The sequence below is a fragment of the Euprymna scolopes genome, chromosome 43 (genome assembly GCF_053919585.1).
Source record: "Euprymna scolopes isolate OS-2025 chromosome 43, ASM5391958v1, whole genome shotgun sequence".
NCBI lineage: Eukaryota > Metazoa > Mollusca > Cephalopoda > Sepiida > Sepiolidae > Euprymna > Euprymna scolopes.
In genome coordinates, this window is record NC_136524.1 from 26,100,070 (window position 1) to 26,127,405 (window position 27,336).

Below are 27,336 nucleotides of genomic sequence, written 5' to 3' on the forward strand. Positions count from 1 at the left end.
TATATATGTAAAATGTATATATAAATATATATATAATATATATGTAAATGTATATATATATAAATATATATATAATATATATGTAAATGTATATATATAAATATATATATAATATATATGTAAATGTATATATATAAATATATATAATATATATGTAAATTTATATATATATAAAATATATATATAATATATATGTAAATGTATATATATTATAAATATATATATAATATATATATATATAATATATATAAACATATCTATATAATATATATATTATATACATATATATTTTGTATTATATGCATATATACATATATTATATGGATATACATATATATTATATGCATATATATATTATATAATATTCATATATATATAAAAAGTATATTAGATGCATATATATAATATGCATATATATTATATGCATATATATATTATATGCATATATATTACATGCATATATATATATATTCATATATATGCATATATATATTTTATTCACATATATATTATATTCATATATATATATATTCATATAGGTATATATTCATATATATATATTCATATATATATATTATATTTATAATCTATGCATATATATATTATATGCATATATATATTATATATTACATGCATATATATATTATATGCATATATATTATATATAATATGCATATATATTATATGCATATATATATCATATATTATATGTATATATATTATATAATCTCTGCATATATATATTATATGCATATATATATTATATTCATATATAATATATATTATATGCATATATATATTATACGCATCTATATATATTATATGCATATATATACTATATAATATATGCATTTACATGATATGCATATATATCCTATATTATATGCATATATATATTATATTATATGCATATATATATTATATTATATGCGTATATATATATTGTATTATATGCATATGCATATATATATTATATGCATATATATATATATTATATGCATATATATATATGCATATATATATATTGTATGCATATATATATATTGTATGCATATATATATTATATATTGTATGCGTATATATATTATATGCATACATATATTATATATTGTATGCGTATATATATTATATGCATATATATATTATATGTTGTATGCATATATATATTATACATTGTATGCATAAATATATATTATATATTGTATGCATATATATATTGTATATATCATATACATATATATATTGTATATATCATATGCATATATATGTATATTATATGCATATATATATTACATATCATGCATATATATGTATATTATATGCATATATATCATATGCATATATCTGATATATATGCATATATATGATATATTGTTCATATATATATTTTATGCATATATACAATATATTATATATTATTTTCATATGTATATATTACATATTATATGCATCTATATATTATATATCATATGCATATATATATTATATGCATATATATATTATATATTATATGCATATATATATTATATGCATATATATATTATATATTATATGCATATATATATTGTATATCATATGCATATATATATTATACATTATATGCATATATATATGATATAATGTATCTATATCCATGTTTTATATTATTTGCATATATATTACATATTATATGCATATATATTATATAATGTATGTATATACATGTTATATATTATGTGCATATATATATTACATTATTTGCATATATATATATTATATTATATGCATCTATGTAGTCTATGCAGATATATCTTATATATAATATAATATATATTATATATATATAATATATATATTATATATAATATATATATTATATATATATGATACATTATATACATACACATTTTATATTGCCTATATAGATTTTATATATATGTTATATATACAGTTGTCACCCCCACCTCTTTCACCAGTTGCTTTAGGACGATCGTCGACATCGGAACCCTTCCACTGCCGGTAATAATTCTTTGCCATCTAAAGTTACTGGTATGGAGAAGTGACCGAGTTATCAGTTGATCGTCTAGTTCTATATCCTGGACCAATTCGTTGTGTACCCTTTTAACAACGAATGTCGTCGAAAGAGAGTCATGGATTTTTTTGTAGTAAAAGAAAACAAAACAGGATAAAACGATTCTGCACCAAATATATATTAACAAAAGAAAAAGTACAGTTCTTATAATTCTTTCAGAGTCCTGAAGGAAGCGGTGTGTTATTATTCTAAGAATATTGTCGAAGGCCTCAGCTTGTAACCTTGTGGAGTGTCGGTCTCTGGGTATCTGAAGAAATGTGTCAAGTCAAGAGCCAACTCTGCTTTGACTGTTCCTCTCTGCGCATCTCTTCTCCAAGAAATGCCTGCGCATTCTCTCTTTTTGAGAGTCTGTCTTCTGCGCATTTCCTGGAAATGTGTTTTAAGTCAAAAGCCCACTCTGCTCTGACTTTGTGTCTTCTCTTTATCTTTCCAGATGAGAGTCTGTCGTCTGCGCATGCTCTCAGTCAAGAGCCCGCTCTGCTCTGCGCATTCTCTCTTTTGTCCATCTGACTTGTTGATATATATATCAACAATTATATCGCCCTCTGAACATCACGCGGATATTATTTCTTTTTTGTTTTGGTTCTACTGATACAACTAGACAGTCAGGGTGGATTGATGAATCTGCCTTCATCCAGTACATGCACCATTTCATCAAGCATGTACATTGCACAAAATCTGAACCTGTTCTGACGATTCTGGACAATCATGGCTTTCATTGCAATTTGGAGGCTATTGATTTGCCCCAGGAGCCTGGGATTGTTATGCTAACTATTCCACCCCACACTTCACATTATCTGCAGCCTCTTGATAGATTCCGTATTTGCTCCTTTCAAAACTGCATTCAACCTCGCAATGGATGCGTGGCTATGTTCGAACCCGGGAAGAACTGTTACAATTTATGACCTTCCCCAACTTGTCTGCCAGCCACAGATGATTGCTGTGACATCAGCAAATGCAATTGCTGGCTTCAGTAAAACTGGCATTTATTCGTACAACAGGCACGCATTTACAGACTTGGATTTTGCTGCTGCCAAAACAACAAATCAACCAATGATCAATGTTTCGAATTGACTTCTTAGATTCTGAAGAAGATTCATATAGGGCCTTATTCCTGAAAAAAGTCAGGAGATGTCAGTCAAGGCACAGCTGTGTTTGTTGCAGACCATGATTACGAAAATGTTCAGAAAGATGACATTCTTCGGAAATTACCACTTCTTACTGTCTTGGGAGGATCAGAGAGACGCTGTGCACAGCTGTCTTTCTTGTGCAAGTTAAATAGGAACTCAATTACGAGTAGAATGGACAGGGATTCATCTGCACATTGTTCACATTTTCAATGACATTCTGTTATTGTTACTGCTGTGTTGCTAACCTATTCAATGATATTCTGTTGTTGCTACTTTATCTTGTTTTGTTTGATTTCATTAAGGAACTCGTTTGGTGCTATTGTTAGTTTGAAGCTTGTCTGACTCTTGAAGCTTGATCATATTAGTTGGGTTTAATTTGCCAACTAGAATTTTATTCACATACCCAATTTTTTGTTTGTGAACTTGAAAAATTCTCAGGATCAAAGTTTGACATCTAAACATGGACACTACTGTGCATTGTTAACCATTTCAATGACACTCTTGATGTTATTGTTGTGCTGCTTAACTATTCAATGATACTGTTGACACTACTGATGGGTTGCTTACTTTTTCAAGGACATTCTGTTAGTGTCACTTTACCTTGTTTTGTTAGACTACATGTATGAAGCATGTTTGATGGTATTGTTGGTTTCAACTTGCAAGTTGGGCACTTCATGCTTTGTCAGTTTATTGATTGTGATGAATTTACAAAGAAAGGAGAGGGGGTCTATGTAATTTTAAAATTTGTCAGGATGATGAAACTGGTTGTAGAGTTTGAATTATTTTACACTTATAAAAAAATTGTAAAACAAGCAAATACATGTTAGACAGCTACATGAATACAGGTGTTATCATAAACAAAATGTGGTGCAAATTGTTTACTTTTATCCTTAGTCCAGGTTCATGCTATTAGCTGTGGTAATTCCCTACATCACATAAACACATGCAATTGAACTACTGAAAATGTATCAAATGTAAGAGGAAACTGCATTTCAAGATGTGTTGCTGCTCTAGAAGCGAAACTTTGTAGCCAAGTGATGGTTAAAATGATATTTGCTTTTAACAATTTTGTAGCCAAGTGATGGTTAATATGATATTTGCTTTTAACAATTTTGTAGCCAAGTGATGGTTAAGATGATATTTGCTTTTAACAATTTTGTAGCCAAGTGATGTTTTTTTGTTTTTTTTACATAAGCGTCACCACTTATCAAGGCCGATCGGCCACTCAAGGATAAGGGTTAAAGAGTGTAGAGTAGTCAAAAGGACAATATAGTAATCAATAGTAATGGAAGTTCGGTAAATTTGTTAACTTAAGTGGAACGGCTCATCAGAAACTTGTTCACGTTGGACTTGAAGACAACCATATTATAGAAAGCTGGAAAGAAGGATATTTGCTTTTAACAATTTTGTAGCCAAGTGATGGTTAAGATGATATTTGCTTTTAACAATTTTGTAGCAAGTGATGGTTAAGATGATATTTGCTTTTAACAATTTTGTAGCCAAGTGATGGTTAAGATATTTGCTTTTAACAATTTTGTAGCAAGTGATGGTTAAGATAATATTTGCTTTTAACAATTTTGTAGCAAGTGATGGTTAAGATGATATTTGCTTTTAACAATTTTGTAGCAAGTGATGGTTAAGATGATATTTGCTTTTAACAATTTTGTAGCAAGTGATGGTTAAGATGATATTTGCTTTTAACAATTTTGTAGCAAGTGATGGTTAAGATGATATTTGCTTTTAACAATTTTGTAGCAAGTGATGGTTAAGATGATATTTGCTTTTAACAATTTTGTAGCAAGTGATGGTTAAGATGATATTTGCTTTTAACAATTTTGTAGCAAGTGATGGTTAAGATGATATTTGCTTTTAACAATTTTGTAGCAAGTAATGGTTAAGATGATATTTGGTTTTAACAATTTTGTAGCAAGTGATGGTTAAGATGATATTTGCTTTTAACAATCTTGTAGCAAGTGATGGTTAAGATGATATTTGCTTTTAACAATCTTGTAGCAAGTGATGGTTAAGATGATATTTGCTTTTAACAATCTTGTAGCAAGTGATGGTTAAGATGATATTTGCTTTTAACAATCTTGTAGCAAGTGATGGTTAAGATGATATTTGCTTTTAACAATTTTGTAGCAAGTGATGGTTAAGATGATATTTGCTTTTAACAGAGTTCAAGTTTGCTTCCTTTCTAGGAGTTTGCAGCATGCTAGCTTGAAGATAGTAGAATGTCCATCTTATATCCAAATAGCGTGACCATCTTATCCCAAGCTTGAGGTAAGTTGGGCACTTCTACTAATGATTTTCAAATTAAAATTTTTATAAGAATAGCTGCTATGAGAAAGAAAGCCCCTGCAAATACCTTTGCAGGGATATGAAATGTTATTTTGGTCCAACTTTTCACCATGAATATTTCAGAAATTGTTAATACAGAAAAATGTAAAAAAAAGTGCCCATTTTGCCCCATCCTCCCCTATCAATAAAAGTGCCCATTTTACCCCAACCTCCCCTATCAAAAAAAGTGCCCATTGTACCCCAACCTCCCCTATCAATAAAAGTGCCCATTGTACCCCAACCTCCCCTATCAAAACAAAGTGCTCATTTTACCCCAACCTCCCCTATCAAAAAAAGTGCCCATTTTACCCCAACCTCCCCTATCAGAAAAAGTGCCCATTGTACCCCAACCTCCCCTATCAATAAAAGTGCTCATTTTACCCCAACCTCCCCTATCAAAAAAAAGTGCCCATTTTACCCCAACCTCCCCTATCAAAAAAAGTGCCCATTTTACCCCAACCTCCCCTATCAATAAAAGTGCCCATTGTACCCCAACCTCCCTATCAAAAAAAAATCCCATTGTACCCCAACCTCCCCTATCAATAAAAGTGCCCATTTTACCCCAACCTCCCCTATCAAAAAAGTGCCCATTTTACCCCAACCTCCCCTATCAAAAAAAAGTGCCCATTGTACCCCAACCTCCCTTATCAAAAAAAAGTGCCCATTGTACCCCAACCTCCGCTATCGAAAAAAAGTGCTCATTTTACCCCCCCCTATCAAAAAGTGCCCATTTTACCCCAACCTCCCTTATCAAAAAAAGTGCCCATTGTACCCCCCCTATCAAAAAGTGCCCATTTTACCCCAACCTCCCTTATCAAAAAAAGTGCCCATTGTACCCCAACCTCCGCTATCAATAAAAGTGCCCATTTTACCCCAACCTCCCCTATCAAAAAAAAGTGCCCATTGTACCCCAACCTCCCCTATCAATAAAAGTGCCCATTTCACCCCAACCTCCCCTATCAAAAAAGTGCCCATTTTACCCCAACCTCCCCTATGAAAAAAAAGTGCCCATTGTACCCCAACCTCCGCTATCAAAAAAAGTGCTCATTTTACCCCAACCCCCTATCAAAAAGTGCCCATTTTACCCCGACCTCCCTTATCAAAAAAAAAAATGCCCATTGTACCCCCCTATCAAAAAGTGCCCATTTTACCCCAACCTCCCCTATCAAAAAAAGTGCCCATTGTACCCCAACCTCCCCTATCAATAAAAGTGCTCATTTTACCCCAACCTCCCCTATCAAAAAAAGTGCCCATTTTACCCCAACCTCCCCTATCAAAAAAAGTGCCCATTGTACCCCAACCTCCCCTATCAAAAAAAGTGCCCATTTTACCCCCCCCCCATCAAAAAAGTGCCCATTTTACCCCAACCTCCCCTATCAATAAAAGTGCCCATTTTACCCCAACCTCCGCTATCAATAAAAGTGCCCATTTTACCCCAACCTCCCCTATAAAAAAAAAGTGCCCATTTTACCCCAACCTCCGCTATCAATAAAAGTGCCCATTTTACCCCAACCTCCCCTATAAAAAAAAGTGCCCATTTTACCCCAACCTCCCCTATCAATAAAAGTGCCCATACAAAAAAATCTGGAACCTTATTATGAACATTCCAAGGGCAGATGTATATTTATTTTTCATTAATAATATTTTATTGTCTTACACGTGTTTCATCGAACTGTTGATAAACAATCAATTCATCAGAGACAGTTTATATGTTCCTGGGGGGGGGGATTGTTTCCTTCGTTTGGATTAAAAAGAATAAAGGTTGGTGAAAAGAAATGGAAATCCTTAAAAAAAATAAATGAATAAATAAATAAAATAAATAAACTCACTTATTAAAAGTATACCGAAACCATTCTGGAGAAAAAAGCTGTAAGAATTTTAAGCACACAAGGATATAACACTATTTAAAGTGTCATATTTAATCCTTTATAATTATAGCCGTGCTTACGAATATATATATATATATATATATATATATATATATATATATATATATATATATATATATATATATATATATATATATATATATATATATATATATGCGACGGCCGTGGTTACGAAATATACGCCTGGATTTTGGGATTATTAAAACGCATTTCTACTCACGCCCCCAACGACCATGTACCCTACCTAACCTCTCAAAACACGCTTGCTTGTGACGACTGTAGAAAAAGAAAGGTTGATATTAACAATGCGAGGCGAAAGAGATAACACATGATAGCTAGTTGATTGTGCTCGATAGACAGAGAAAAAGAGAGGTGGGGCGCAGTTAGAAAAATACAAGAAGAAATATATGAAGAAGGAGGGGGAGAAACAAGAGATACAGACACAGAACGTGACGAAAGTAGAGAGATATACAAGAAATAGAGAAGAAGAAAAAAGCAGGCGCAGAACGTGAGGAGAGAGAGAGAGAGAGAGAGAGAGAGAGAGAGAGAGAGAGAGAGAGAGAGAGAGAGAGAGAGAGAGAGAGAGAGAGAGAGCAAAAGAAAAAAGTTGGGGAATTTATATGTGGCTTGGTTCCTGGATAAAGTTCAGTCGCCACATAAACATCAAGATTTCACTTTGAAAAGGTTGGTATATAATGAATATATGAAGAATAAAAAGTTATCCAACATTAGTAAGTGAGAGAGAAAGAAAGAGATATAGTTATCCACTATCCAGTGAGAGAAAGAGCGCGTAAGAAAGGTAGGGGTGGTATATATATATATATATATATATATATATATATATATATATATATATATAGAGAGAGAGAGAGAGAGAGAGAGGGGGGGGTGAAATGACATTTTCAGTGCTCTCTGCTCGACTGCTCCAATAAGTTATTTTCATGTATTTGATAAAGGGTTCAGTTTGCAGAGTCTAGAGTTTAGAAGATTTCCAGGTTGGATCTAAAGATGCACTGGGGCGCCGGGGCGGACATGAACGAGAATCACCTCCTCCCCCAAGAACGGCTTTCAGAATACCTCCCCCCTTACAACCGCGCATATTAAGAACTGCTTTCGGAATAAACACTCCCCAACCTCCCATGTTAAGAACTGCTTTCGGAATACCCCCCCCCACCTCCCATATTAAGAACAGCTTTCGTTTTTTTTTTTTTTTTTTTTTTTTCAATGGATTATTATTGATTGGACACATACTTATGGGGGTGGGGGTGATTCTCGTTCAGGTCCGCCGAGACTGAATTTACATTGGTCGAAACGTTGTGAAAATAACTACCAGGATGACAATAGTTGTCCGAATGATACAAACAAATACGTGGTTTTAAGCAAAAATCAACAGTACTTACTTAATTGTCATGTCGAAAATAATAATATATTAAAAAATTACGTAAGTTCATCGAATAGAACAACTGCTACTGTGTTTTTAGTAAAAAAAACAAACAAGTCTATCGCTATGGGCTAAAACAAAACACCAGCCATTAAAGTGGCGAAAAGGTGGGGGAAGTATGTTCCTTCTATTCGCAATCTTCAAGGTGTTCACATCTAGGGAAATGAAACCTCCCCCCATTTTCCATAAAAAATTACTTTTAACTACAAATAATTTTCTACTCAATGAATTTTCGTAATTTTTGGATATATTACTATTTTCGACATGACTATTAAGTAAGTGCTGTTTTTGCTTAAAACGATATATTTTTAAAAATCGATCTGTCGACTATCTTAAACGTACAAAAAAACCCATTGCAGATTTAATTCAGTCTGTGAGATCAACAAACTAAATGATATTGCGGTACTTCTGCGGTTTACAGCCCGTTTTTCCATGAATCTCACTCGGTAACGCCCGGCGGACGATGGAAACCGCCGGATTATACCGAGCGGACGGAAGTTAATAATAATAAAAGAAAAACGAACAAAAAGAAAGAAAATAAAACAAACAACCTACCGTAATAATTTCATAAATTTTACTGTTTTATTTATTTATTTTTATGGCAACCATGTTTTTTTTTTTAATTTTTTTTTTTTTTTGCGTAATAAAAGTATTGTTTCTTTGAATTAGTGAACAAATATATTTTTTGTTTTGTTTGTGTATGGAAAGTTATTTTGGTATTTTTTTACGACCTGCCCCTGCGTAGTATAAATACCCCCAAACTCCCCATGGTAAGAACGGCTTTCGGAATAAACACCCCCAACCTCCCCAAGTTAAGAACGGCTTTCGGAATAAACACCCTCAACCTCCCCATGTTAAAAACGGCTTTCGAGGTTGAGGGTGTTTATTCCGAAACCAGTCTTCACATGGGGAGGTTGGGGGTGTTTATTCCGAAAGTCGTTAGTAACATGGGGGGTGTTTATTCCGAAAGCCGTTCTTAGCATGAGGAGGTTGGGAGTATTTATACTACGCTGGCGCAATGATACTCTGCCCTTCCTTTTCTTTTCCTTTTTTTTCTTCCAAGTTTACCGTCTGCTCGCTCGCATCTCTTTTTTGCTCACTCAATATAATCCGGCGATATTTGTCGTTCGCTGGGCATTACCGGGACAGAAAAACAGGCTTTAAACTGCAGAAGTACCGATATTGCTTTACTCTCGTTATCTAAATGGACATATACTACACTTACCGAAAAGGCTCGTGTCGTTGTTTAATATTTAAATAATTGCAATTAAAAAAAAAAAAACAAAAAAAAAACACGGCGCTTCTACACTATTGGGACGAAATTTCGGAAATCATAATACTGAATTTCACATGAAAGCAATGGTATCTACGTATTCCTCGTATTTTAAGATGATTATATCCAAAAATTACGAAAATCGATAAGATAGAAAATTTTTAAATAAAATAGAAGTTGAAGAAAACAATCATATTTGCTTATGTAAGACACAGAAGAATTCAAAACGGAGGTAATTTTCCGTTTCGAATGGCCGCAAATTTTCACACGATTAAAGTTTTTTTTTTTTTTTTGTTAACAATTCAGTAATATTCAGGTAATTTCCACTGCATAATTTGAACGCTACCATTGTAATTTATTAGAATTGACAAAAAGAAAAAAAAATAATAATAATAAGTAGAAACCATTGTTTTGGTGCTGGTACAGTTTAATACAAGGCATTCAAAAATGAAAATATCGAAAAACAAGGTTAAATTGTACGTATCCGTTTTGGACTGAAGATCTCCGAAAAAATTTCATTTAATTTGATCGAGTAGTTTTTATTTTACAGCAGAAAAACACGTTTTAATGAGAGCGCGTTGAAGTCAGCCATGATGAAATTTGTTGACCACGCCAGGGGGAGATAACTCCAGATAAAGCTTTTCTTCCTAAAAATCGAACCTTTTGCTCGGTATCATGACAGATTGTTTTTTCGATGTAAAATAAAAACTACTTGATAAAATTAAGTGATTTTTTTTTCGAAGAACTTCGTTCCATAACGAATACGTACAATATAACCCCTTTTTTTTTTTTCGATATTTTCATTTTTTAATGTTTTTATTAAACTGTATAAATACCGTTTTTTTTAATTTTTATTTTCATCTGAAATCTCTATTTATCCACTACAAAAGTTCGTCCTAATAGTGTAAAAGCGCAAAAAAACACGGGTAAAAAGAAATGAAAAACTGAAACGGCGTTATAAGACGTCAAATATAAACTACTACTCTAACATAAGATAAACTGATTAATATCGATTCATATAGATATTAAGTATTGTTTTAATGTTTATTTTGCTCATGAAATTTCTTTTTAAACATTAAAATTATGTTTCTGAATTTTTAAAATAAAGATTGAGAATTCATATTATATTGATTATTCGGTCACACAATGTTTTGGTCGTTGTAACCTTGTTGAACTGTAGAATTTTTCTGTTGAACTCGGGAATCTGCACAGAATTTCGAACGGAACTCTAATTTAATCTAGGGACTAGCAGCATGCTCTCGTTCTGTCAGCAATGACCGAGTAGAAATCCTAAGTAATTCGCAATTATATTACGAGTTGCCCGCACTAGGGATTGAACCTCCAACCTCAAGGAGAGGTGTAATTTAACAATTAAATTTTACCAAGTACTTTAAACACTACGCCACGAGTCCTTCCAGACTACACCTGAATAAGATCGGAGGTTACATCAATCAAAACGTTGTGGAAATAACACTCAAGATGAGAACAGTAGTCCGAAGAATCTAAATAATATGAATTAATAATAAATGTAATTGATGTGATTTTTTCGTGTGCGCGCAAAATCAAACATGGCAACTAGTGAAATAAATAGGGAATACATTGGATAATAAAGGTCTTAATATAGAAAAAAAAAACTACTTATCTGCGACAATTTTAAATGTAACAATCATTATAAACAGGCCCGAATAAGTTTTTAGGATTATTCGGTGAATAACCCTAAAAATCAATTTTGGAAAGGAAAATCTTTAGTTGGTTACTATAGCGCATTTTGTAACACAAACACCAAACAAAAGTAAAACTGTTATTCTGTCTAAATGTGTGCTTCCTGTACGTTTATTTATTTGTTTGTTCACGAACTTTTACAAAGATTGTGGAGATAGTTCCATTCACCGACACGCAAACAAACAGTCATATTATTCTGGAACTATATTACTCGGATTATTATATTTAAGTCGAAAGAAGTCAAACATTGCAATGATGATGATGGCGTCTCCGTGCCTCTCGCGCTTGACATTCATAAAACTCAAATACAAAATTTTACGTTATTTTATTTATAACTTCAAAATTATAGGAGTAAAATAAATAAATAAATAAATAAAGGAAAAGGGGAAAAAAAAAGAAATATCAACAAGAGTTCCAGAGTTTGAAGCCGGAGTACACAGGTCACAGCGTTCCTCGTCGATTCTCAAAAATCGACGATCAAACACTATACATTTATCATTAAAAAGAAAAAAAGAAAGAAAAAAAATGGATTCCAATAAATATGGATTTACTTACACTCTCTTTAACTCAACTAATGCTGATTGCTGAATACATCATATACCACACAAAATTGAATATATAAAATGTAAAATTAAGAATAATAAATAAGAAAACAAAGCGTCATATAAGTGTTGTTGGACTCAAAAAGGCACTGGGTTCTTCATACATTTCCAGGCAATGCAAAGGATTCTTACCAGTTATTATATAAATACAATAACTAGGTATCTCATATTCATATATAGTCGTATAAATATATTAAAAAAAATGATATATTTATTTATACACGATGAAAACCCGGTTCCAAAACCACGTGTATTTGTTTAATATCTGGAACCGGAACCGGAAGTGACACACACGCACTCTTTGATTCTGCGCAGTGTCCGCCACATCCGGGGCACCCGTCCTTCCTCTCCAGCTCAAAAAAGCCAGAGCCACTAAACATGGCGGCGCAGAGCGAGGGCGTCGGGAAAGACGACCCCAAAACGCAGTTTGTGACCCGCGAGGGCACCTACAGATTGATGCATTTGTCTGAATATTCTCGGCCGAACCGGGCCGCGTACAACGGACAGGCCAACGCACCCGTCAGGGTATCGTTTATCAACATAAACGACCCCTCGGGCTGCCCCGACCGTATTTGCTTCAACGTAGGGCGCGAGCTCTATTTCTATGTTTACAAGGGGGTCAGAAAGGTAAGAATCCGGACCGAAAAAAAGACAAGGGGGAGAAAAAAACAAACCTTAATCAAATCCCCAATTTATTAATTCACGAAACAATTAATCAGAAACAACCTGTAGTCTCATTTAAAACCCTACCCAAGTCATGCATTCGATTTCAATATTTTTATATAGATATCCATCCATCCGATTTTTGTGAAAAATGACGACCGTCTCTGTTTTATTCATAAATTATCCACTAATCTGTTGAAATATATACACAACTATATCAATATATATATATATATATATATATATATATATATATATATATATATATATATATATATACAAGCAAAAATTTAGTATTTCTATATATATATTATGTCATCCCTTCCTTCGTATAGTGTCAAAAAAATATTCATTATTAAAATTTCAATATTTCAAAATGTACATGTATATTTACTAGTATAAAGATATACTTATAGCATGTAAGCTTTGTATGCTCTGCTAAAGTACTGAGCAATGTTGAAGTAAATACTGAAATAAAAATCCATTTACGTAATATATTATCTCATAATTATAAGCCTATATATATATATATATATATATATATATATAAATAAAATGATGGGGTTTCTTAAAAGCATTGTGAAAATTTAGAATTCGATATTTTTAAGCAGTATCCATGAATATATTGGAAATGATTATATACATATATGTAATAAAACCATGTGTATATCGCTTTATTCATAGAGGTTGGATAAATAATTCTATGAATCTTCTGTGTTTTATATCATAGTGCTCAATGACAACTGGAACGATTCATTTATTTGGTATAAATTCATTTCGAATATTCTGTCTGCTGAGGTTTTAACCATTTCGAGTTTTGATCGCATATCGTGTATGCACACATGTAGCCATAAATGTTTTTTTTTTTGTTTTTACACACACACACACACATACATATATATATATGTATATATATATATGTATATATATGTATATTCTTAAACATATATATTCCCTCTCTTCTTAAATGTCATGTCAGAGCATTCGTTTTCTTCATTTTTTTTTTTGTTTTATATATACATATACTTCCTGTGCTTATCTCGTGTAACAAAATCATGAATTTATACCGTTGTCTTTCTAACTTTTGAGTCACGTTGTTATCCATAATTATGATTTTTTTTTTAAATGTTAATGGTGAAAATTATGTCATAATGAATATAACGGAATAACACGATGATAACAATTGAATGTGTATTTTTTATTCATTGCCTTATTGTGGATCTGATTACTCTTGATGTGTGTGTGTGTGTGTGTTCCACGGTTAAAAATGATAAATTTCGGCACATTTGAAAAATAGCCTTGCATGCATAGCATGTAAAAAAAAAAAAAAAAAAAAAAAATTATAGGCGGTCATGTAATTCTTTATATTTCGTTAAATCGTCTGTCCTTTTTTTATTTTTTTCTAAGAAAAAGAAATGAATGGAATCTTAGCACTTGTATTGAATTTGAACCAAATTGTTTTTGTTTTTTCTTTTTTGTCACCCCCCCCCTCAACCTGTTTTACGTTTAGTTCGTTAAAAGTCAGTTCAAATTCCGTAGAAGCACTGACTTTTTATATTCTGACTAATTCTTATCCAAAATGTCCTCTGAAGACGCACCCGTATCTACACGCGTCCGTCGATATATTTGAACTGCAAATAGAATTTCTTTCTTTTCTTTATGTTAATATCTAATCTTTAAAAAATAAGAAAAAACAAAACAAAAGAATCGGGTATGTTTTACTATAGACAACAAACACTTGCATATCAAACATCAACGTCAGAGTTGAGAATTGATTTATGCAAAACAATTAAAAAGAATCAAAATATAACTAAACACACGAAAATCAGGTCTGCTAAACTACAATATTTGTGTATTTTTAATGTTTGTTTCCGATTGAAGATCTCATATTTACAAGTGCTCAACTTGTGTATTGGTCTACCAAACTTTGGCCAGCCAATCCACTCAAAGCCCAAACTTATGACCCCCCCCCTCCCGTTTACATTCCAAACAAGGCATATTGCCACTTCGACGTAAGGGGGCTACTATTTAAAATTATGTCTAAAGAGGTTTATGGGTGCTAGTGCAGTGCACTTACTGATCCGCGCTATTTTTTAAATTGTATTTCCAAGTTTAATTAAAGTTTTATAATATGTTTTTTATTCAATTGTAAGGTTAAAGTATAGAATAGCTACATAACACCCTCCCCCTCTTCATGTTAAGAATGGCTTTTTAAATAATAACGTTATTATTTCAGTACGGATCAATAAGTGCACTAGTACCGGTTTATGTGAAGAGTTGAGTAACGAGATGTCTGTTCATGTTACATTTAAGCTTCTGCATGTTAGTACAGTTAAGGTAGCAGGGAATGGAGAGAATTCCAAAATCTAACAATCCAGGGGAAGAAACTATTAGAGTAGAGGGCTGCAATAGGGAATCGGTGGGATTTTACTGCTTGACGAGTTAGTTGGGAGTATGTACATCGAAGAGGCACAAGTACTACAAGTTGATGAAAGCATATTCCATTTAAGTACATGTAAAACAAGAACAGGGATGTAACATTGTGGGCATGGAACAGAGGTTAGAGCTTAACCAATGATGCAATACCTATTAGATTAAAGGCTTTTTGGGAACCCTGTCTACGAGGGAGAGACTAATAGCAGATGCATTAGCCCTGATGTGGCAACAATATTCCATGCATGGCCGAATGGTAGATTTATAAATGCAGCCTTCTGTCTGGTTGCTCCAAGAATGATGGAGATCTTCCTAAGATTCCAGTTTCTTTTCAGTTCATACATAGATCTTGGTATTTCGTTATCTTTTCCCTCTCAGCTCTATTTAACCCAGCATCATTGAAAACATTAACTTCTAAGGTTGCTTCTTTTTATTCTCCCACATTACTGTATCAGCTTTGATAGCTCCGCTTTCTTGATACGTAACTGTAGGGATTTGCATGGTCCTAGTAGATAGTGTAGGACTTATTTCCGACTGTTCTTTCTGGTGTATGTTCCAAGGATTTGCTGCTGCAATCAATATTCAACTTTTTACAGATGGTCCAGTAGAGATATTTACACTCTCCATTGTGCAGTATTGTATAATAGCCACTCCTCAACAGAACCTTACAGTTTGATATCAGATGGATCACTCTACTTCTGCGTGGCAGAACCTTCACTTGTCATTGCTTATAATACTCATATTCTTAAAAGCATTGGTCATCAAGTCTTGACCTTAGACAACCATTATAATTCTCTCCTAATTATAGTGGATTGATCCTCTTTTTAGCCAGTCTATAGAGTTTTCCTTATCTATATAATTCTTGGTGAATATACCTAGAAAATATTTGGCATACTGTTGGTTGGCCCATTCTTCTAGTTTTTTTTTTTTTTTTTTTTTTTTTTTTGCAATGAGAGGTCTTGGTGTATTTTTGGTGATTCTTTTAGGCTATTTCTGTAGCAGACTTGTTTTCTGATTCTGTCTCATTTGTAAGACATTCTTGTTCAAAATGTTTTGGCCAGTTTCGTGATGAAGGTTTTTCTGCTGGCACTTGTTTTGTGATGCTGACATACCATCATAAAGTTTGGATTCTGGAAGCTCATCAGATATTACCCGGTGCTCACAGTAGTAACACGATGTTGATAGTCAATTTCTGAAAGACATGTACCTCCTACTTTTCGGGACAGGCAGGTACTGGTTTCTGTATGTTACACAGTAGTGTCAACAGTTATGTATAATTTTTTTTTTTTTAATTTTCTTATCAGTTTGTTCAAGCTGGGGATGGAGCATACTACTGGATGCCAAACATTCACCTGCTATCTCATATTCCAACCGGGAGATCTTTTTCAGAATCTGACTTTCTCTTTAAATGCAATTGTATATCATTTCATAACCCCCTCCTTGAACTCTTTCCACACGGGATGAAAGTCATATTAGCATTGTTACTTTGTGTAAAATCTTAGCGATTTTTCATTCTTATATTTCCTGTGATTCTAGATGAATAAAGCTGTATTAACTGGTATTCATCATTTTTATAGTTTTCAGTGCCAATTGATCTAAACCATCTGACCATAAGTTCCATATTATAACCATAATGAGGTACTTCCAAATGCTCAAATATTACAATTATTTCTCCCTCTTTTTTTAAAATTTTTTTTTATCAGTTTATTCAGATTTAGGATGAGACATCCTGCCAGATGCCAAACATTCACTCGCTATCTTATATATTCCAGCCAAGAGAACTTTTTAACACTCTGACCATCCCTTTAAGTGCAAGTGTATTTTTTTTTCTTCATTTTCCTTCAGTCAAAGTTCTCAGAAATCAAGAGGCCCTTACTTGGGGCTAACACTTGAACTCTTTATGAGATACATAGATATTCGAATGTTCCATTTAAGTTCTTTATCTCTCAAACACTGAGTTAATAAAGAAATTGAGAACATGATTTTCCTCTCCCCAAGTGACCATATGTTATAGCATATCTTTCTGTTTGGTCTCTTGGTTTTACTGGATCCCAGGACAAGAATTCATCTAGTCTAGTGGAGTATCCAGCTTCGTATTGTTACTTGATGTAACATCTTGGAGAAGGTGCATGATTCCTTGTAAAAGCTAGCATGGGTTAGCTATACCAAGAATATTTTATTTAGGCTGCAAATAATGTGATTTGGAATATTTAGTCAGGGTTTACTCGTAAGGAATAGTATCCAGGTTGTCCTGACAATCTCTAGAGTCCTCTGTGATGATGTATGGATGTGAAATTGATGAGGGGTAAGTATATATGTTGCACAAAAATATGTGAATGATATGATGGACGTCTAATGTGAGTATCAAAGATAAGTTTATCTCAGAGGAAAATTAAACTTTAACAGTATATGTGCAGAAAAGGGGACTTTGTTGGTTTGGTCACATTTAAAAAAAAAAAAAAGAGGTTGTGAGTTCTTGGATTAGTGGATGTAAAGCAATTAAGGTAACAGGATCAGTTATTGGAAGACAGCCAGGATAAATATTGGAAAGAAATGATAAGGATTTGAGAGAAAAGAAGGATAAATAATGACCTGTCCAAAGCTAGGATGGGACGTCTTCAATTAGTTGGTGTAGAATAGTTAAGATATGCAAAGGATGGGAGGAAGCAATATATTTGCAAGATAGGTTAGTTTTAAAGTCAATTTCTAAAAGTCATTCAACACATGCCAACGTATGCACGTGTATAACAGAATTTAAGCCAAATATGATGATTATTATTATAACTGATCTACATGTCATGACATCAATCATCTTGCAATGTTTTTTATTTATTTTTTTCCTTTATTAAGTCGTGGTCATAAAAACTGTTAGCAATAGACAGAGGCTACTAAGCTAATTAGGGAATGTGCAAAACTTAGGAATATTGTGATCATTAACTAATATAGAACTCTGAAAATGTGACAGTGATGCATGTTCATTCACACAATTCTGAGGCAGCACGTTCAGGATTGCAGAACACAATGCGAAAGGACATCTAAACACTGATGTGATTATGCAGAGTCTAATGTGAATGTATATCGTCAAAGGTTTAGTCTGTTCAGTCGCAGCACAGGGCAGTATATAAACATTGCAGTGGGGCAAGGACCATGAAATAATCTGTAGGCAACAGAAGCAAGTTACATTTCGGCAAGTAGATAGCAAATCTAATCCAAGCAGATCATATACTCCAGAGAGAACAGGGTCGCAGCAGGGAATATGTAGTATATATCTGATGGCATGACTAGACTCTCAAGAGAATCAGAACATCTTCCCAACTTTGCCGAACACTTGGGACCAGTATTCCAAGTTGGAACGAATTATTACTTTGTAAAGCCTAGTCAGCAAATACCAATCATAAGAAATTTGGTAGCTCAGTGTATGTGACATGTAAAGCTCCGTATTAATCCTATTGGATATATAAGAAAAATGGTCGTCAAGCCTGAGATTGCTAGATACTATTACTTTTAGATAGTTAAGATATTTCGAGAATGGCATAAAGGCATATGGAGGGTAATAACACAACTGTTTTTGCTGAGTTGTACACTATGCCCCAGTCTCCCGCCTAATCAGATGCAAAAACAAGCAGCGACTGCAGGTATACCAACACTATATAAGGATCTGGATGTGACACAGAAATTTGTGTGTCATAGGCATAAGAGCTTGGGAACACAAGTCTTCGCAGTTAAAATGAGATGTTGCATTGCCCATTAATGTCAGCAGGTCGTTGATGAAGAGCAAAAATAACATTGTCGCAATAACCCTGTTATTATTATTGGCTATTAAACAATATACACATCGGATGTCTATTCATATTATTTAGATTCTTTGGAATACTGTTCTTGAGTGTTATTTTCATGTTTCAGTCAATATAACCTCTGACTTTCCTGTTGAATCCGTTTATCTTTCTGTCAGACTCTAGAATGTGCACGGAAATTATCTACTGTACAGAAGTAGCATAATCGTATTCTGTCAACTGTTATTGGGTAGATGTCCTCAGTATTGTATTTTTAAGTGTCGCCTGCACTGAAGATTGAAATTCCGTGTGGATCTTCGAGTTCAACAGAAAAACTGGAGCTAGGTTTAACAAAACAAAAAAGTATAGATTGTTGGCCTTTTTTAATAAAATAGGCTTTGAAGAATAAATGCTGCTTAACAATACATATATGCAATAATAATAATAGTTTTATAAATAAATGATAAATAATAATATTTTTATTAATAAATGTTTAAAATGTATAAGGCCTCCTCAGTGCTCTGGAAAAGGAAGGTAGTCCTCCAGACTGGGAAAACCTATTATATAAAATATCTTTTTTTTTTACACACTGAGATTATTTATTTACACATATAGTTATGAATTGTAATATTTTAGTACCACGTCTTAACAGCCTGGTATAATAACAAATATCATTTGCTGTCGATATAGATTGTTAATTCATATAAGGAGAGTAGGAAGTGAACCTCTGGTTTACTTTTGACACCCTTGTAACTCTTGCCTCTCTTATTTTGTCCTTTAGTTCTCACATTTCAAGGAGCAATGTTTCTGACAAAGTGGGAAGAATTGCTGTTTTCTTTGACAAAATCTATCCATCTAACACTTATCGTTGGCAAGTTTTTGACCTTGAATTAGTCCTTTTTTAGTTCCTTACATCAAGTGGGCTAAATGCCTTGTCTAAAACGATTTTGATAAAAAAAAGAAATTAATTACAGATAAGGCTAATATGAATGTATGGATTAACTTTTGACAGACACAATGAAAATTCACAAACTCTGTATCATATTGAAGCTCCATCCTTCGCTCGAAAAATTGGCTAAAAACGTTCAGGGGGGTGCCAATAAAAACGGTCCTCTCGTGACGACTACCGGTTCTACGCATGCGTCAGATGACGTCATGGCCTGGTTTACTTTAAATAGTTGAAAAACTGACTAAATTTCATGTACGTTGTGTTAGCTCAGTTGGTTAGCGCGTTGGTTCGTTATCTAAACGTTTTGAGTTCGAATCGTGGTGTGAAATGTCTTCTTTTTTTTTTTTTGATTTTTTAAATTTAAATATTGAACCAGTGTTATTTAAGCCATTTTTCACGTAACGTTCGTTTTTCTGGTTTTTTTTTTTTTTACTTCGCTTATCCACCCCAAAAACTTCGCTTATCCACACCCAAAAACACCCGGGTACCCACCGATTTTTTAAATTTTAATATTGAAACAGGTTTATTTAAGCCGTTTTTCACATGTTCGTTTTTCTGTTGTTTTTTTTCTTTTCGATTTTTACATTTAACATCTTTACCTTACGTTAGTTTTTTTTTTGTGTTTTTTTTTCGATGTTTTGATTACCCCCCCCCCCCCGCTTAAGTTTGAACCTTGTTTTCTTTTTTTACTTCGCTTATAACAAACAAACCTGGTCATTGACCTCATTTGTTGAATAGCTATTGCTCTACGACTTCCGTGCGCGCACCTGTCAATTTGGTTCTTACTTAAATAAATTCAAACATCTTTCAGTAACTCATTCTGGCTGGCCGATTTTATTTTCAAACTTTGCCTCAGGGCTTCGGGTTCGATCCTAACCCCCCCCCTTCCCGGTTTCTTTTTTATTTAACAGCACACACACCTCCAAACACCCGGGCACACCGGGTACCCCCGCTAGTATATATATAAAGGAGGCAAAACGACTGTGCGTTTTTGTATGTCCAGCAAAGGCTTTTTTGCGTCAGAGTTCTCAGGGGGGGGAGGGTTTACTATATTTTAGAACTTTTTATATACTCCCTAGATTATAATATGTACGATTTGTGAACGGACATTGTCTCTACATTTATTTTGATCGACTTTTATAAAGTTCACACTATTCTGTCCTTTTGCGTGTTTGTTCTTCTTTTTCGTATAAAGTGAAACTCGTCGAAACAAAGGCGTCAGCAACCTTTCATGCTGGGATGTCTTAAAATGCAATTATCTTTGATCAATATCAAACAATTGCTATTCATTTGAGAGTTTCCTCCCTTTTTCGGGGGAGCTTGGTTTCCCCAACATCGTGGAGAAACAAATAAATGAAATGGCGGAAAGCTGAATTTCAGCCAATGTTCATTTCTGCACCTGTGTGAACTCATACACTTAGCAAGTCAACTTTTTGATTGACATCACTAAATTTGAACGTTTTTCACTTCCTATGGCTTCATGGCATAGCAGTAAGACGTCAGGTTTTCTTTCACTTTCTTTTCCATCTTTGGGTTCGTCAGAGGTTTGAGCTTCCCTCCTTACTAACACTTTTTTTTTCTTTTACATCTCCAAACACCCAGGCAACACAGAGTACCTCCGCTAGAGTATATATATATATATATATATATATATATATATATATATATATAAAAGTATATCTATAAAAGACAAAACGGGCGCGCACGTTTTTGTATGTCCAGCAAAGGCTTTTTTAGCCAGGTTTCTTGGGGGGCGGGTACTATATTTTAGAACTTTTTATATACTCCCCAGATTATAATATCTACGATTTGCAAACACACATAGTTTTTGTTTCGAAAGTTATAAGAAGTAAACGATGTTAATTAATTTAAAGACCCTGCCAAATTATGTTCCCCGCTTTATTTTTTTATACACCAAGAAATGTTATTGTTTTTAATTTTGTTACTCACAAAAATTTCTTTAATTAAAAATTTTCAAAATAAATTCAATTTTAAATCCCACCTTTTTGCGCAATTGTCTTAAATTATATTTTAATTCTGAAAAAGAATTTTATTTACTTCTCAAAGTCATGAAAATTGAACAATGTTATAATCACTGGTGACTATACTTTTTCTTGCTTTTGTTGCAATGAAGATTATTTTGGGTTTTACTTTTTTTTGCACACAAAATTATTTCTTTCATTTAAAACTTTAATAAAATTGGTTAATCTTCAAGGCTTAAAAAAATAACTTCATATTCGGGTTCGAACCTATCTTCCTACCTAAACTTTTTTTACTCCTTTTTTTTTTTCCTTACATTTTTCCTTGCTTTGTTTTGGTTTTTCCAATTTTTTTTAATATCATGTTTTTTTAATAATATTAAAACAGGGTCACCCTCTCCTACATATACCCCTCCAAACATCCGAGCAACGCCGGGTACCCCCGCTAGTCTATATATATAAAAGGCAAAATGTGTGTTAGTGTGTGCATTTTTGTGTATGTCCGGTAAAGGCTTTTTTATGGGGTGTGCTCCGGGGGGGGGGCACTCATTCTTAAAACTTTTTATATACTGTCTAAATTATAATATCGAATTACGAAGGGAGGTTGCGTCTATCTTTAATTTGGCTGACTTTTACATGCTATTTTCAAGATTTTTTTCACTTGCTGCATCTTTGTTTCGCTTTTCAGTATAAAAAAGCGAAACTGAGTGCGTAGCATCAGCTCCCTGGCACTCGTGGGGGGAGTCCAGAAAAGCAATAAGGTTTGATCAATACGGGGGAAACCATTTATATCAGACAATTGCTATACATTGGGACACCAGGGAGCTGGTCTTCCAACAAAACTTAACTGCGGGATATGTTTGACCTCATTATCATTAAATTTACGCACCTGTCAATTAAGTTTTAATTGTTAAAAAACACTTTTCTGTTACTCTGCCGTCGTGGGCGAGCGGGTAACATGTCAGGATTTTTTCCACCTTCGCCTCAAGGTTCTGGGTTCGATCCTACCTACCTACCAAAACTTTTTTTTTCTTTTACCACATGGGCGATGCTGGGCAGTTCGCTGTTTTTTTTTGTTTTTCCGATTTTTTTTTAAAGAAGTTTAACCTCTTTTTTCTGTTTTTGTTTTGATCTACCCCCCCCCCCCCCTCCAAACACACACACACCTCTAAACACCCGGCAACGCCGGGTACCCCCGCTAGTCTATAATATAAATCTTACCTCTTTTTAAATGTATGTATGTATGTATGTTTGTATGTCTTGCAAAAACTTTAAACAGAGGCGACGGATTTTCACGAGATTGGTATCATTTTGAAGTTCGGCCCTTCGGACGACAAATATAAAAAAATTTACCAAAAACATTAATTCCTTCACCCTCAACTGGGCACTTTTCTACAGAGAGTGGTCGCTTTCTTTGCTGATATTTTCGAAATTCATCCCCTCTTTTCGATTGTCTAGCCTTAATTTAAACCTATGTTACTTCCAGTTTGACGATGGGCGCAACAGCAAAGACATAACGTTTTTTTTTGTTTTTTTTCACATTCTTTTCCTCCTTTGTGGTATGGGTTTGAGCCTGCCTGCCTCCCTACTACAACTTCTTTTTTTTATCTTCTTTCTTTTATTTTTTTTCTTTCTTTTTTTTTTTTTTTTTTTTTTTTTTTTTTTGCTCAACACACACCTACAAACACCCGGACAATGCCAGGCACCCAGGCTAATAAAAACAAAAATCTGATATTTTTTTAAAGAGAGGGAATAACTTTCCAGTATGTCTTGATTTGTATGTTAACTCATTTAAAACTTACATTATGCATCCATGGTATCATTCTCTTATCATTTCTCTCCATTCAACGCATATTTTTTTTTTGTTTTGTTGTTTTATCAGTGTGTGAGTGTGGAGGCGAGGGGTTCACCACTTATCAAAACCCAAAGATTATTTTACGCTAAGTTTATACATACTAGGCTAAGTTTATACATGCTAGGCTAAGTTTATACTTTTTTTTTTTTTTCTTTTTTTACATAGGCGTCACCACTTATCAAGGCCAATAGGCCACTCAAGGATAAGGGTTAAAGAGTGTAGAGAAGTCAAAAGGACAATATAGTAATCGATAGTAATGGAAGTTCGGTAAATTTGTTAACTTAAGTGGAACGGCTCATCAGAAACTTGTTCACGTTGGACTTGAAGACAACCATATTATAGACAGCTGGAAAGCAGGAAAACGGAAGACAATTCCACAGGCGTGCAGTTCTAAGAAAGAAGCTTTGATCATGAAATCTATGTTTAGGTTTAGGCACAGATAAAGAGTGGGGAGAATTATTGATAGTGTTTCTTGTGAAAGTTTGGCGAGGGGGGACCATAGATTGAAGCTCAGTCGAACACTTTCCATGAAAATAACGATAAAGCAGAGACAAACTCGCAACATCTCTTCTGTGAGATAGAGGTTGCAGCGAAGAGAAAAGGACATCTCCCACCAGGCCACAAAGTTTATTTTGAACCCTATCAAGGCAGGACAAGTCTTTTCTAGCAGCTCCTGCCCATATGTGGCAACAGTATTCCATCCTTGGACGTATCTGGCTCTTATATAGATAGAGAATTGCATCAGCAGTGAGATATCTACTGGATCGATAGAAGGATCAGACCATTTTTCCAGCGGCCTTGGCAACGGATTTGATGTACGTATTCTATTTAAGATCAGGAGTAAAGGTCAAGCCCAGAAGCCTGTCAAAACTTGAGGCCTCCCCAAGACGAGAGCCATTCATTTTAATTGATGCCAGATGGGGATCAGAACGTTGATGATGTAAAGATAGAAGCTTGGTTTTAGATGCATTAAAAGTAACCAGCCACTCCTTTCTCCATTGTACAACGTGATCAAGATCAGAGGAGAGAGAATCGGAGAGAAGTTGGTCGTTTACGGTCTTAGATGTGCTACCATGGTGAAACAAAATCATGATGATCAGCAGTGGTGTAACTTGGGTAGTGTTTTATTTTTTTATTTAAAAGGATGGCTCGGCACAAACTTTACATTAGACTTGAAGATGGCCATGTTCTCAACATTCATTAGCAAAATTTCTCATACATGCATCCTGGTCCTGGATATGACCTTAAACTATATTCGATGGTAAGGCCCCAGCTTGCGGGCTTTGGGGAGTATGGAGCCACCCCCTAATTGCCATTACTCCCAGGTCCATTCCTATAGGTCAAATAGAAACTGACTTGAAAAAAATATATATTCTATTAAAAATTTTTCTTCAAAATTACTGGATTCGGCATTAAATAACCTGAAAAGGGTTGATATGCCGTAAAACAAAAACAACCAACCATACATGCATCATCACACTGCATACACATGCTTGATAGACTCTTCCTTTGGTCGACAGTGTTAAGGCTTTCAATACGAGTCAATTTGAGTAATTTTGCACCATATACACCACACTACAACCATCTCCCATCTATCTCGTCCACCCAGCCGAATACCCACTGATCCTTCTCCAAGTCTTTCATTGCCGTTTCTTCTTCTTTCTGCATACTTTATCCTTTTTACCCCGTTTTTCTGAACTTCATACTACACTTTTGACCTTCCATTCGGATTTTCTTCAATGTTTTCCTGTATAAAACGCCAGGTTTCGCATGCATCATCACACTGTATACGCATACTCTTTCAGTCGACATTGCATACGCATACACTTTCAGTCGACAATTCTGGTTTTGAGCATTTCTTACCACGTAGCCATGTTTCACTACATCTTAGCAACTTCATCTGTTTATATCTATAATATAAATCTCACCTGTCTGTTTAAATGTATGTATGCATGTCTGCCTACAACTTTTAACAGAGGCGATGGATTTTCATGAGATCTGTATTTGAAGTTCAACTCTTTGGGTGACAAATATCGAAAAATTGGTTAAAAACGTTAATTCTTTCACCCTCAACTGGCCACTTTTCTACAAGGAAAGGGTCGCTTTTTTCACTGATATTTTTTAAAGTTGTCCCTTCTTTTTGATTGACTAGCCTTAATTTAAACTTTCACCACTTCCGGTTTGGCGATGGGCTCAACAGCAAAGATGTCACCTTTTTTTCTTTTTTTACACATTCTTTTCCTCTTTGGCTGTATGGGTTCAAGCCTGCCTGCCTGCCTGCCTACTACCACATTTTTTTTTTTTTTTTCAACACACACCTCCAAACACTCGGGCAATGCCGGGCACCTAGGCTAGTCCTTCATAAAAAAAGTAAATAAAATTCCACAGTTCTCTAACTTTATTTCTTATAATTACTTGCATTGGTTAAAGAGTGCTTTCTAGAATCTACCTGTAGCGTTTTTTTCTTTTTTTGTTTGTTACATGGGATTGACCATTTATCAAGACCCAAAGGCTACTCGGAGAAAAGAGTTATTGAGTGTCAGGTAGTTAGGTGAGGCACAACCATAATGATCAGTAATGGTGAAAATCAGATAGCATTTGAATTGACAGCTCAACAAGAACTTCTTTATGTCAGTCATGTTGTAGAAAGCGACTCCACCATATAGAGTTCCACAGGCAGGTAGGAAAGAATCTTTGTTTAGGTAAGTTGCATTTAGATTTTGACTGATAGAGTAGGGAAAATTGTTGATAGTGGTTGTAGCTAGACGAGTGTTTGTTGTGAATGTTTTGTAAGGGGGGACCATAGATTGAAGCTCAGTTGAGAACTTGGCATAAAATAATGATAGAACAGACTTGTAATGTTTCTTCTGTCAGAAATAGGTTGTAAGGAGGAGGAAAGGACATCAACCATTACATTCCGAAGCCAGTTTTGAACCCCAACAAGCCTGGAAAGGTTTCTTTTAGCAGCTCATCACCAGATGTGGCAGCAGTACTTCATCTAATGAAATGTAACAAGTATCCGTCGGCATTCTTGATTAGTCCCATATTCTTATGGCATGACCGATTCAATATCCATTGCATATCGTCATCCATACAAAATATATACATTTCTTTTTTTTTTTTTTTTTTTTTAAATCTAAAATTGTCATAAACTTTTACATCTTTCCTGAAAGTTTAAGGCTGGTGAAAAAAGACCCAGATATTATAGTAGTTGCA

At 33.9% G+C, this 27,336-nt stretch overlaps 1 protein-coding gene and 1 long non-coding RNA gene across 2 annotated transcripts in view; one reads left to right on the forward strand and one right to left on the reverse strand.

Moving 5' to 3' along the window:
* The window catches only part of LOC145268249 (uncharacterized), a 46,340-nt gene extending 33,595 nt beyond the window's left edge, over nucleotides 1-12,745 (reverse strand). Inside the window, exon 1 of the long non-coding RNA XR_013864865.1 lies at nucleotides 12,422-12,745. This is a non-coding gene — a long non-coding RNA (uncharacterized LOC145268249). The remainder of the gene's footprint in view (nucleotides 1-12,421) is intronic.
* Nucleotides 12,746-12,769: 24 nt separating this feature from the next.
* LOC145268248 (WD repeat-containing protein 20-like) overlaps nucleotides 12,770-27,336 on the forward strand; it is a 98,325-nt gene continuing 83,758 nt past the window's right edge. Inside the window, exon 1 of the mRNA XM_080123580.1 lies at nucleotides 12,770-13,095. Coding sequence (XP_079979706.1) covers nucleotides 12,847-13,095 — 249 coding nt within the window. The 5' untranslated portion in view covers nucleotides 12,770-12,846. The remainder of the gene's footprint in view (nucleotides 13,096-27,336) is intronic.